The sequence below is a fragment of the Orbicella franksi genome, chromosome 12, assembly GCF_964199315.1.
Source record: "Orbicella franksi chromosome 12, jaOrbFran1.1, whole genome shotgun sequence".
NCBI classification, from domain to species: Eukaryota; Metazoa; Cnidaria; class Anthozoa; order Scleractinia; family Merulinidae; genus Orbicella; species Orbicella franksi.
The window spans coordinates 13,529,956-13,543,497 of NC_138156.1; the positions used below are offsets into that span (position 1 = coordinate 13,529,956).

General features: G+C 38.9%; 1 protein-coding gene across 3 annotated transcripts in view; it reads right to left on the minus strand.

The window, feature by feature from the left end:
• Positions 1-719: 719 nt before the first annotated feature.
• LOC145462365 (uncharacterized) overlaps positions 720-13,542 on the minus strand; it is a 63,130-nt gene continuing 50,307 nt past the window's right edge. For 2 of the 3 annotated variants that reach the window (XM_081445870.1, XM_081445872.1), the window contains 6 exons: positions 9,802-9,874; positions 8,488-8,579; positions 7,595-7,630; positions 7,411-7,493; positions 5,144-5,328; positions 3,962-4,846 (listed from right to left, as the gene is read on the minus strand). In XM_081445870.1, the coding sequence (XP_081301996.1) occupies positions 4,767-4,846; positions 5,144-5,328; positions 7,411-7,493; positions 7,595-7,630; positions 8,488-8,579; positions 9,802-9,874 (549 nt within the window). In that variant the 3' untranslated portion in view covers positions 3,962-4,766. Of the gene's footprint in view, positions 2,834-3,961; positions 4,847-5,143; positions 5,329-7,410; positions 7,494-7,594; positions 7,631-8,487; positions 8,580-9,801; positions 9,875-13,542 lie in introns of those variants that run through there. The other variant, XM_081445871.1, reaches the window with a different exon arrangement.

The following is a 13,542-nucleotide window of genomic DNA, read 5'->3' on the forward strand; positions in this document are numbered from 1 at the left end:
TTAGATTTGAAACAGTTCTAGCGTTTACAATAGTAAGTGCAGGTAACGATTGTTTTGTTCTTGTTGCATGCAAATATAACGAGATATTTTTAGTTTTTAGTTACAAAGGGTAACGGGTGTTTTTCACAAGGGAGTAAATTCAGAGCTGACGAATCGTCACCACTCTTTCCCACGAGATGTTTGCTATCTTTAGTTACAAATGGTAACTTAACACTTCTGTTTTTTATATGGGAGTAAATTCAATTAGAGCTGACAGGTTATCGGCTATTGTTTCCAGGATATTAAACAAAAGAGAAGCTTTCATTTCTGGACGGTTTTTACGTTTTTACATTTACGGCTAAAGCAGTCTCTTTCTTCTCATGCGCACTTTACACGAATTTCCAAGGCAGTTCTTTCGAACACGATGTTGATTTTGTGTGGACGTCGGAGTGTTCTCCACTGCCGTCGGATGAATGGTCCTCGAATTTGACTGGAATCCTATCATGCATGACTTTTATACCCAGGCTTTTATGGAGGGCACCTACCGGAATGAACATCGAGTCCTTTCACTAAGAACTTTGCGTATTCTTCAAGTTTGTGACAAAAAGAAACACTCGCTTCGGAGCATCTTTATCGATAGAGAAGAGTGAATTATGGCATCTAGAAACTGTGAAACACCCTCGCTCCACAGCTGTTCTGTTTGGAAAATTAAAATTCTAAATTCTAATAAAATTCGATCTTTTCAAAGGTAAAAAGTATGAAAATTGCTCAAATGTTCTTTGAAGACTGCGTGGCACCAAGTTAAAGTGCAATTCAATTAAATCAGACTTTCAACGTGTCAGAGAGGTTTTTTCTCTTTCTTTCTATATTCGGTGAAGTAGTGTTGTGTTGGGTAAAAAGGGTAAACTTACGACTCGTATAAAATGCGAAAAGGTCTCTTAATTAACTTGAGTAATTTTAAGCAAAAATTCCTCTTGGGGGTTGGAAGGGCTATGTGATCGGTGAGTGAGGGAGTTATGCATGTGCGCGTGTCACAGCAATCACAGTGAGGGTTGTATCAAAGAACGAATCAAATTGCCTGTTAGAAAATAAGATGGTATCTACATTAATCTGGAGACGTGTCAGATTACTGTAGTTTGTTCAGTCAAACATTTTATGGCTTACTATTTAGCTATCTTACCATGACCAATGTAACATCGCATGTAGATCATAAATTCCCAGTTTCTTTCTTGCTGTACATCGCAACCAAAAAACGTGTCAAATTAACCAAATCATGTCTGTAAACAGCTCCATGAATGCTCCTATCTCCGACACTTCACAAAAAAATAACCCTTGCACGCCTTGCGTGCCTATGTTTTAGTTGGGAGGTATAAGGGAACACTTCATGACTGGCCCCAAGGTGACTTTTGTTTCCCCTCGACCCTACCACGCGAGAGAAATTCCCATCTCTTTCTCCTGGGCGACAGAAGAGAAGGAACCTCTGCACGAAACCGCTCGAACGTTTGATCAGCCTCCGCCCACAACCAGGAACGAATAAATTAAAATAATATTTTTTCTTTTGGTTTAAAACTTACGCATGACAGGGATTTCTCTGAACAAACGCGACCACCAAAGTCCTTCGTGAATGTGGCCCCACCCTACTGAACTGGCTGGGTTGCTGATTTCCCCATTTAACAGGTGAATGGCCCAAGAAATAAAACTAAAATACATCCCATCTTGGTAACTTCACGAGCTATATATTTTATTTTCTACATTTATGGTTGCAAAACGGTTCAGATACTGTTAATTTCTATTTCAGTGTAATCCCACAGCCAGCTTGAATAAACATTATTTATACACACCCAGAAAATAAAGAGCTACTGTCTACCCCTTTAAATACCTTTTTCTCAAGTTGATCTCAAGTTATAATAGACTGAGGTCTACCATTTAAGTATGAAGGTAGAATTTAAACCATAGAGTTCATGATCATATTAGGTTTTAGATGAAACATGCGACTTATTACATTACTTTTATGGACGCATCATAAAAGCAAATGGACCACAGCCGATCAATTATGCTACCGTATTTCACAAAGGGTTTGAACAACTCAAACATATATTTCCCAGAGTTTCCAGTCTAAGGGTACAAGTATAAAAGTTCCAACCGCCAGAACTCGCACATTTCATGGTGCAAATATGTATAAGATAACAGTGCTTTTCGAGCAGGGAAAGGTTATGACAGTAAAAAAACAGAAACCAATAATCTCTAATGAGTTTCTGTTTAACATTCCCGGAGTTTCCCGAGAAAGGCGAAGAAAAAACCATTAACGCTGGAAGAAAATGTCAACATTGCAAGCGCTATACAGCAGTTCCATAGCAGTATAAAGCCAGTTCGAACTAATTAAATAATTTGGTTGCATACTACAATATTCCCCCACACAGAGGCACTTTCTCAACGTTATGAGATTTCTAAACAACCTGGAAGCCCAGAAGTTAATCTCTTAGTCCTACAAATGGACATTTCGTTCTCATGCTAATACAATAGGAATACATGTTAAATGAAAAGTAACTAACTTACGACAGACCGCATTTGGCGATGCAAAATACATCGCAACAAAATCCTCAAGAGAAACTAGGACAAAACATCGGACAAACAGGAGTTTTGAAATAAGTGTGGCTAATGAATGTTTTTTTTTTTTTGGGGGGGGGGGTTGCTTTCGTAGAAAAGACCAGTTTTCTGACCTTAAAAATTAAGTTCCCATACAATATTTAAGTTGACTAAAATATAATCTACGGTCCTGAGTTTTTTTATCGTCTTCCAGCAACAATCAACCACCGGATTTCGTCCTCTCAAATACGCCTTTATCTTAAAAGGTCTGAAATAATAAAAGAAGAGCAGTTACTTAATTTTTGCACATGTGCTTGCCAAGTATTAAATACTGGGGTTGGCGGCTAGCAGTTCATTACCGTAAGTCATCATTTGTTTTATGATCAGCAAGCACCACAGCTGCATGTCTGCTAGCGCTGACAGAATAGGATCACGAATGCGTTGCCCTCGGGAGAAAAACTATTCTCGATTTGGTTTAAGGGCCCATTAACCGATTTATGCGCGCGCTAGCGCGCGTTGCTAAGGAGATGAAATTTCACTTCCGGTCACTCACGTCAGCCTGAGCGCGGAAAATAAAAACAACTCAATAACTTGCAAATTCGTTTACATTTTAGATGTTTCTTTTTTTTTCACAAAATGCAAAGTAAAAAAGGTGCAAACAAAGACAAAATAAGAGAAAGAGAGAAAAACAAGAGCAACAGAAAGAGGAAAACTAACTCCACGTGGCTTTGATTGATCTTACCGAAGTGTGCTGATAGTGCAAATTGCGCACGCGCTGATAAGGTAACTTCCAATAGATACGGGCCGCACTTCCGGTTTCTTTAAATGCTAAAGGAAATGCGGTTTTTCATTAACTCCAGCCTTTTTCGACGAATTTAGATTAAAGCCAACGTTGGAAACCTAGCTATGCATTCCTTTTTCGAAATCGTGCCTTTTTCAGAAAATTACGAATTTTTCAATATTTTGAAATTCTCTCAAAATCTGACCTTTTAGAAATGAAACAAAATCTATGCATAGCGTAACGAGGATTTAAATTAAAATATTGAATCAATGAAAAAAATCCCGATAAAGTAATTTGCCTGGGAGCCTTTGCATTTTTTCAGTATCAGTCACATGACCATGGGCGTGGCCTGATGACGTCATCACTAGTGTTACTGATCATGAAAAACACATGAAATAACTCTGAATTAACTAAAAATGATGAGGTTATATGATAATAAATTTTCCTTAGCAACGGTTCGAAAAGATCGGTTAATGGGCCCTTAAAGTGTCGCTATGATCAAATTCTCCATACCCATTTTTTTACATTTTCGTACACAATAGGTCTTTCCTAGATTTCTTGCCAAATTTCAATCTATTACGAACATTAGAACTCATGTCGTTTGGACCTTTACGCTCGTGTCATGTTGATTAATTCACCTTCACATTTCATTACCGAGCTTAAAATTCACCATCTTTATTAACTTATCATGACGTCATTTTCTCAAAAATACCACACGGGTTGAAATTATAATAACAATTAGCACAGCAATTCGCATAAAGAGTAACAAAAACATTGGCTCATATATTCGTGCAATTTTTTACATTAATTGTTATCATAATTTCAACCCGTTCGGTATTTTTGAGAAAATGACATCATTTTCTCAAATTTTCAACCAAGACTTCGAACAAGGAAAATTAATCGCGGCCGTAAATTCTCAGAAATTAAGGTCCAAAAACCACGAGTTTTAATGTTCGTAGAAAATTGAAATTTGGCAAGATATCTAGGAAAGACCTAATGTGTACGAAAATGTAAAGAAATGGATATCGAAAATTTCATCATAGTGGCACTTGAAAACACCAAAACATTTTGAGTTTCTCACTGTTAACCTGACTAAGCTGCTTGATTCATGGACTAGTTTTCCGATAATCAATCTTCAATGACTGATTACACTGAAAAAAAAAGTGACGTTCTTTCCAAATCAAAAACAGGAACGAAATAGCCTTGAAGGAGAACAGCGGCCTCCACTTATCCTGTCACATTGTTAACATTTCGTCAAGTAAGCCCAAATCATGTATCCTGTGGACAAGGACAATTTCTGACGGGGGCAAAATATTTTGCGTACTTTGAATACTTTACTCCAGATAATTGAGACACCGCAACATTCTTCGGACTTAGTACTAATGGCGTTATTCAAAGTCAGGTTTCCTTTGCTTTCTGCTCATTTTCCTTTCAGAGAACAAATAAATATAAAAAAGGTAACCTCTTCATCATCGCATTCTTGAGTCCAATGTCCAAACACTGAAAGAGATAACAGCACAACATTATTACAAAGTAGATTCTACAACTATCTGTCAATGTTTAGATTAACTTTCACTTCATCATTTCTGAATTTCTTCACAGTCAAACTACCAAAAATCAACAAACGTATAATAAGTGATTTTCCCTCAGCCGTGTTTCCAAACAATAGCTTCTCGTCCTCTAAACAAAGTTTCCTGATTCACATCCCCTACTTGCTATCGATGAGTGCAAAGACAAACATCTTAACAACTATCAAGCAAACGTTGCCTGTTGAATGGAGAAAAACAGCAATTGTACCTTCACAGATGTCACAATATGGTCTATCTTCATTTCTGTTGCCATGGTACTGAGTTCCTTGGTTGTCGAGTGCTCCTGAAGACTGGGTCGGGCAGTCATCCGTATCATGTTGATCAAATACATCACAGATATCACAGAACAACCGCTGCTTTATACCGGTTCTCGCCGGCTCATCATCATCAGATCTGCAGACAACGTTAACTCAGTCAGTAAATGTTTTAATAACTGCTCTTCGTTTAGTCTAAACTTACTAAAATATGTTTTTAATCATAAAACGTTTAACGAATTGCGCGTTTGTTAGTTTGCGCTAATTGAACATTACTTTTAATAGCTGTATAGGTTGTTTCAATGTAGATTTTCTGTGGGTGAAAGATTTACCACGCGAGAGACAAAACAATGAAATTGCAACAGGAAAAGCATAAGGTGCGGTTACACGGGGCACTTTTACCGTGGTAAACTGCCCTTTTACCACGGGAAACTGTATTCAGTATGGTGACCGACGTTTCCCGAGGTAAATTTCCCGTGTTTAGTATCCATGGATACGTCAAAAGATCACACGAAACGCCCATGACATTTAGCGTGGTAAGTTGCAATGGTTTTTGGATGCCCAAGGTACAAGAGCCAATCACGATACTACGTTTGACAGGAACACGTAACCGCAAAGTTTCTTTGCAACTTTCAGTCGCGACAAACTCCTTCGCGCCGGAATGAATAACTGTGACTTTGAGACTGTGGATATGGCGGAATTTCGGGCAATGCTGTGAGTAGTGTATTTCAATTGATTTCTCTACCTATTTACTAGACCGGTTATTTTAACAGTGGCTATAACCAAAATTATTTTTTTTCTTATTAGAAATTCGAGTATGCATGGTGATTTGCACAATGGATTTCTCTTTAGCCAGCGATACCAGACACGAGAAACTAACGAACATATCTATCCTGGTTATCAGCAATGTCAGCAGTTTCGCCCTAATGTATATACTAGTCACGATGAAAGTCCTTCTCGCAGTGAAAGTCCGTCGGGTTCTTCGGGTTCTGGCTCAGAGAATGTATAAACAAACGGTGGGAAGCGACCGAAGTCAAGATCCTTACTCTGCATACAAAGACCACCAAGAAAATCTGAAGAACTCCAAGAGTAGTAACGGAAAAAAATCTGTATGGGAGAACATTTTTTACACTTTTACTGAACGTTGTAAAATGGCTGGCATTGGAAGTTCCAGAAGTTTATCTCAAATACAGGAGAAGTGGCGAGTACTATTCGAGAAATTCAAAGCGATTGTTGACAACAGCAAAAAGACGGGTCGCGGCAGAGAATCGTTCAAGTTATTTGAAATGATTGGTGAATTTCGCCCAAAATTTGTCAAGCAAACCCAATTAATGGAGAATAAGAAGAATAGAGAATCGGAAAATCTGGATAAAGAAGAAGCACCCAAGGATTTAGCACTGACATTTAGATTTGACATTTATTTAACCTTGGGAAATCGCTATTCGCGTGTAACCGCTGGAACCACGGTATACTAAACCCCAAGTGTGGTGTACCGCGGGAAAATTTACCACGGGAAATGCCATTTACCGTGCTGTGTGTAATTGCGCCTATACGAACAACAAGAGGCTATGTTTTAATCGGTTATTAAGCTATCCGCGAATTTTTGTACTTTTCCTGAGTTTCTAAAACAGCGTTCGGCTGGTAACGAAAAACTTTGTTATTGCTTGTAAGCCTCATTGGAGATGAATTTTAGTAAGTTTAGTAAGTCCTCAAGCACTGACCCGCATTTACAATACGGCATGATTTCACTTATCGTACCTATTGCAGTACAAAACTATTTTGTTCAAGTGCTGGGACGTATTAAAACTTTTCTGCATTTGCAGAGTTGGTTTCTATTATGCTTATGTTTAGAATGTTGTCAACGCAGTATAGCACAGAAATGATTTTAAGTTCCCCCTAGTTAACGAAAATTCCACAAATGACTTTCCCGAGTATACTTATAGAACAAAGCCAGTGGTTGAGGTTCTGAAGAACTGCGGTAATATTTGTTTCCATACATGTTCTTCGTCTCCGTGGTAATTAGCCTGTAATCAAAGTCTGAACCTTTTAGACCCCTTGAAGACTGCAGTGAATAGCAAAACAATCACCCAGTGGATCTCAAAAGTATATTCACACCCGTGTGTCAGACTGAGAGAAGTGACCCAATAAAAGCGCGTGAACTTCAAGGCCGTCTTAGCAGTGAGAATACTACTGTAGACTGAATGTTATACAGCATACTCACATATCAAACATGGTGCCGTTTCTGTCAGGAATGTCTCCCATCATTAACATCTCGATCCTCTTTTCCTGTTCCTCTGTTTTCCTCTAAAAGGCATTAAAATGGACAAGTGTTCAGGATCAGTGCAGTAAAACGAAAACTGTATTTCCACATTAGAGTTGACAACCCACAATAAAACAAATCTTACTTGCAGATCCACAATCACAGAATTTAAAAAGTCAACCTGTGAGAACCAAACACAAAGTAGCATTAGAAAGAGGAATGATTTTTATCAAGTCGAGGAAACGTTTTTTTTAAACAATAGCCCTTCGTGGGTTACTGTCAGGAATAGACCATTTTACAGTTGTCTGCTCAGTGACCTGGCCTTTGTATGGCAGCGAGGCTAGAGTTGACCTTGTTTTGATAGAGACCTCACTGCTTTTGTTGCGTAAAACAAGTTGTTCTGATGCTAACTAGGTGCATTTACATGACAAAAGCAGTGAGGTCTGTATCAAAACAAGGTCAACTCTAGCCTCGCTGCCATACAAAGGCCAGGTCACTGAGCAGACAACTGTAAAATGGTCTATTTAATCACACCGCATTAGGAACATCTGACGAGCTATTGAGGGACAATGATTCCCATCAAGTCACAACGACATAAGTTTTAATTTTAGCTCAGAAAGACACAGAAGCGACTCGATAGAGTATCCACGTGTTTGTGTTATCAGTAAGCGTATCTTTGGGGGACTTAAGCACAACAAATTCAAATTGACGAGGGGAAGCTGTGTTATCTGCTGGCATAATATATGAAAGAAACGCAGACAGTATCTTGGTTATAGAAATTTTAGGAATAAATTTTACGTGCTAATGAGGAGTGAATTATTGGAGTATTAATTCAGAGCTCGTTGTAAAAACGAGTGCAGAAAAAACCCTTGCTAGCTTGGGTATGTTGTGAACATGTAGGTATGAGGTAAATATCTGCGTCTGCGTCAATGTTCTTATAAAAACATCCTTATAAGACGAGAGTTTCTAGAAGTGAAGAATTTTGTACCGCAATGTAAAAGGTACAAGTAATCATTTCCAGAATGCGTTATATCTCACCTGTGCTTCTGCGCTTTCCTTTTCAGCTTCAACGGCTTCTAACAAGTCCTCAGTTTCTCTAAGCTTACTCACCACACCTTCAACGTCAGGCCCTACCAAAGTTGTTCAGTTAATCAGGGTCAGATGCGCTGCCCCTTGTCTCTTCAGTGCTATTTGTACCATGGAGTGGACCGCTTGACACATGATTTGGGCCACAAAACTCATGAGAGTACAGAGGAGTGCACAGTTCAAAATGCAAGTTGGAGTGTTTAGTTTCTATTTTGATGACATATAGGCTCGATTTCCGCCGCTCTTACGAGTCCGGTCTAAATTCCTTCGGGGGCCGAGGAGCGTGGGCTCCTTTCCCGAACAGCGGCTGGTAATCGAGCCTAGACAACATACGGCTGAGGCGCTAAAATGTACATGTATGTGAAACTTGGTCACGATGAATCAACAAGTAAAATGTTTACTATGGAAGTGACTAACACTATTTTCTTTTTTTCCGTTAACAGAGATAATGACCCTCTCGGTCGCTATTCCTGCGATTTTGTTCAAGAAATGCTTGAAAAAAAGGCCCGCTCTGTGCTGCAACGATGTTAAGAGTTGCCAATTTGACAGTAAGAACTCATGTCAGTATGAGATGGACTAAACAATGTTGCTTTAACTATGTATATCTCTTTTTTGTTTACTCCTCTCCTTTGTAACACGATTATATCACGGTGGCTGAACTACGTTTTCTTTCACATCACCACTGTTGTGGCCAATTCCTTCCAAATGAATGTCAAAAGGTACTAGAATGTTACTTCTGTCTTGCTGTCAGAGCTGTTGCATTACCATGGGAACACATGTACTTACTGTAAATATGCAACTACGACAACAGTGTTCAATCGCACTCATAAGATTTTGTCATTGTGTGAAAGAATAACTTGTTTTTTCTTTTTTCTGTTTTCACATTCATCTCCCAATATATTTCACGATTCCTCTGTTAAATTTCATCATTTGTTTTCTGATGCATACTCCTGTAAATTCTTGAATTTCTTGTAAATGTAAATGACAATGCTTAGTTTCGTCTTATCCCTAAAGTATACACGGTAATGGTCAAAAAGAAGGCATAGAAGGCTGTTCTCAACTAGATCATAAAACTATAATCCTAGTTGATCTAGTTGAGAACAGCTTTCTATGCCTTCTTATGCCACTAGTGCTAGGGTCTTTTAAGCCTCAAGTAAAGACATCAAAGGTTTACGTCTCTGTGATTTCAACGTAAATACATACACGCTAACGACATTTTTCGCATCAACAGACTGTTATGTTTTAACGAACAATCCTGTTACTCACCACTCACAGATTGAAAGGTACTGGAAGCAAGTTCACTGTCCTTCTTGGCTAGTTTGGTCTTAAGCATTTCATTCTAGAAAGGAAATAGCAAGTTTTTACCGCAGTCAGATCATGAGTTACTTATGTCAGAAATGCAAAAAAAAAAAAAAAATTGGGGGTCACCGATTTCGTTTCGGAGATAAAGCTTGTGGAAAACAACCGTGATTTTGAAAAATTGGCGCACGTAATTCAGCATGGTCTAAAGGTATTTAGAGTTAAAAGCATCGAAGGTGAGTCAACGGAGGCAAACGATCTTAGTCATATTTTGTAGAAGTGGGTCTGTTGCGTAAATAATTCACAAAACTTAACCCTTCAGGAGGCATTTGAAACCGTCGCACAGATAAACGAAGAGCTAAAATGAACAGAATTCGATGCATTTTACAAAAAATTCAAAATTAAACTTTTTTCGCTAAACGTAGAAAATCGGTAGAGAAAATGATCCATCAACAGAAAAATAGGGGTCACCGAACGTCCACGATCGTTAAATCCAGGCAAAGCTATAGCAATGGCCATCTGCCCTATCATTGTTCATTTTATTACTTAGCGTGCGCTTTCATGCATGACGTGGCATGTGAATTTGTGTGCTCAGTAAAGATGCGCAGAAACAATTAGTTCGAACGTCCTTACGCTGAGTAATTGAGGGAACTTGTGAAGGTCTTAAAGTACACATAGCGCAGTAAATATGACGTTGTACATGACAGGATAATAGCCGCACAAGTTTTACAATGTAAAACTTCATACTTGAAGGGCTGTGTGTAACTAAGGGTCTTAATTCTGGCTAACATGATGCATCTTAAGAGCTTCTCCCTGAGAGGCCGGGGCAGACTTGGAAATGAAGGTCGGCCGATTTCGCTTAAAATTGGTACACAAAGTCGTTATGTGGACTTATGTAATATGCCAAAGTTTCAGGTTCAACGACCATTTTTTAGCCGAGTTCTGGATATCAGCCCCTCAGGGGTCCTCAGAGGCTGATTTTTAGTGTAATTTTGGCCACTTTTCATTCTCTCTTTTAGCAATGTAAAATTAATTTCAGACAAAACCAAAACCATATTTGTAACGCCCTATCCTTAGGCTTCTATGGGTAAAAACATTAGCTCACGAGAAATTTTCGTTAGCCTGTGGCTGTGATCACAACTTAGTCCTATTTGAAGCATATGGGGAGTAACCGGACATAAGTTTCCCCTCACCTTCCAGTCCCCCGGGTACATGGTACAAATGCTACATAAAATTTAGTTTCAAATCCGTCAGTAGGCAAGTTTCTAGTTTATGGTTTGAAAATATATATTTCCTTTAAATAATTTACTTTGGGATCATTGATTGTTTGTTAATTGTGCAGCTGGTGTCTAAAAATCTCTCCTAAAAAGTAATTAAGAGTTTGACAGGAAGTGCGTAGTAGGTAACTTCTCTAAAAATGTTTCGTAGTAAAAAAGCCTCAACCTCAGTATTTTTTTCTTGGTATTACTAAACTAAGGGCTGAACTTTGCAGGGATACTAAGACTTCATGATATAAAAAATGGGCATAGAAAATATGCGGTCTAAAAAACAGGCCTATACGTTGATAACAAGAAAAGTAATCAAAATACAATGAAACAAGTTGTTTACTGAGTGTATAAGCTAGGTGGGAAAAGCTGAGAAAAAAAAGCCTTATTTATGGGACTCTGCCTTGTTTCCATGGCAACCTTGCTTTGTCAGGCATAATTACCCTAAGTTTGACTTTTCTCATCTAATTCTCTGTTTTTTATTGACGTTTTCAAGGTTTCTTGGGACAAACATAGTTTTTTTGCACCTTTTAATTCCTTTAGTACCCTTTCTCTTCTCTTTTAATTTTGTTATACCTGGCAAACTGAAACAATATTTTGATTTCATGAAATAGTCATGAAATCCAGACTGGTGGGTTCGATATGACGGATGTTTTGAAATTTATGCAGATGATGATGGAACAACGATCCTTGAACCAGTGGAACGAATTAAAGACATTAAAGCGTGTAAAAAAATCTTTGAACGTGCAAAATAAATTTATGTGTGATGAACATGCATGCAGTCACTCTAACCTTGGATGCTTATGGATGCAATAGGTATTACAATGCCGAACGCCTGAAATATGCTATCTGAAACGTCAGCGGTAACCTTCTTTGATTTCTTCAAAAAGGGTGCTGACATGGCCCACTCTGGTCACGCAAACGAGTGAATTTTTGGCGGTGACGTGGGCAATCTTCTTTAATTCATACTTTAACTTCCATTCGGGGAAATTTTCAACTCTATGGTAAGTGGCCAGTTTATTACCACCAGTGCCCACTTTAATTTGGCCAGCAGGTGGGTAACATCTCGATCTAAGGTCGCTAACGGGAGAGTCACAGCAGCCTCTGGCGGCTTGTTATCTCGTGCCCCGCATATGTCATCTTCTTTCCAAACGGGACACTGTATAATCATGTTTTCAGTTTTCGAGGAGACTAAATTGTAATAGCCAGACTTTTTCGCTCCTCTGCCTTTCAAGCACACTCAAATGAAACAAATTCACTTAAAGAATGAATAGATTTAATAAGTTTAATTAATTGATCGCAGGTAGTTTCTTTTCTTGTAAATAAACAATCCAGCAGGCAAGATGTCCATGTGCTGGCCATATATTCATTTCACGGTTGCATTTTATCAATTTACGACAGACTGAAGTAAACATGTAACGTAGTAACGCGTTCGGATTCTATACAAAACTGACAACTGCCTAGCGCATAACACGGTCGCGGCCTAATGGTTGCGGCTGGACTCCGGATCGAGCGCTCCTGGTTACTAGGGCGTTGTCATGTCGTCTTGGGAAAGGCAATTTTCTTTCACAGTCTCTCTTCACCCAGATGTATAAATGGGAGCCGGTGATTATCATCTTGTTCAGAAAAGAAGAGCAATAACCAATTTAAGCTCCAGCAGGCATGAGGCACTGGACTTTGTGACGACTTACCATATCACCTACACCAAGCATACTGGTCGTCCTGGGGATTACCACTTCTTTTTTTATGGAAATCGGAGTTAAGGGCCAGCAATTCTACAGCTAGGGTGCTATAAGCAGTAGTCTTTGAAGGAAAATCCACTCCTCCCCTGTCCTATCTTTGGATATATGCAGTACACCGATTTAGTCTGGATCTGTACGGACTGAGAAAGCAGCAAAAGGAAAATCCCGATAGAGAAAGGGAAAGTGTGCCAATGAGTAATTTTCTGGTAATTTAGTCAGACATTCAGCGACTTGGCGGGGAAAACGGACCGTCTTGGACTTCCCCAATTTATAATACCTAGGCCGTTTGCACCAGGGGACTGGGTATGAATAAGTATTCTGTAGCATATCCATTCGTTCTTTAGGTTCTCATGCAAGGTCTCTACCTGATGATTCTCTGCAGTATCAAGGAGACAAATCTAGACGAGAAAAAAACTGAATTCCAAGACAATCATAGCCAGCAAACTTCAGATGAGTTGGCGTGTCGTGACCTCGTCACGTACGGTATGAACCCACCTGAATTTTCATTACTCGCAGCGATGCACTCACGATCAATTTATCGCTGGGGCTAAGGTTTTTAATGTTGCTTCACTTTTAATGGATTATAAGAAAGGGGCGTGCCTCTAAACCGTATAGACTGGAATAGTGAGACTGCATTTAATTTTACAATTAGCTATAAATATATTCGAAATTTATTCGAGGTTCAAAGCGATTTTCAAGTG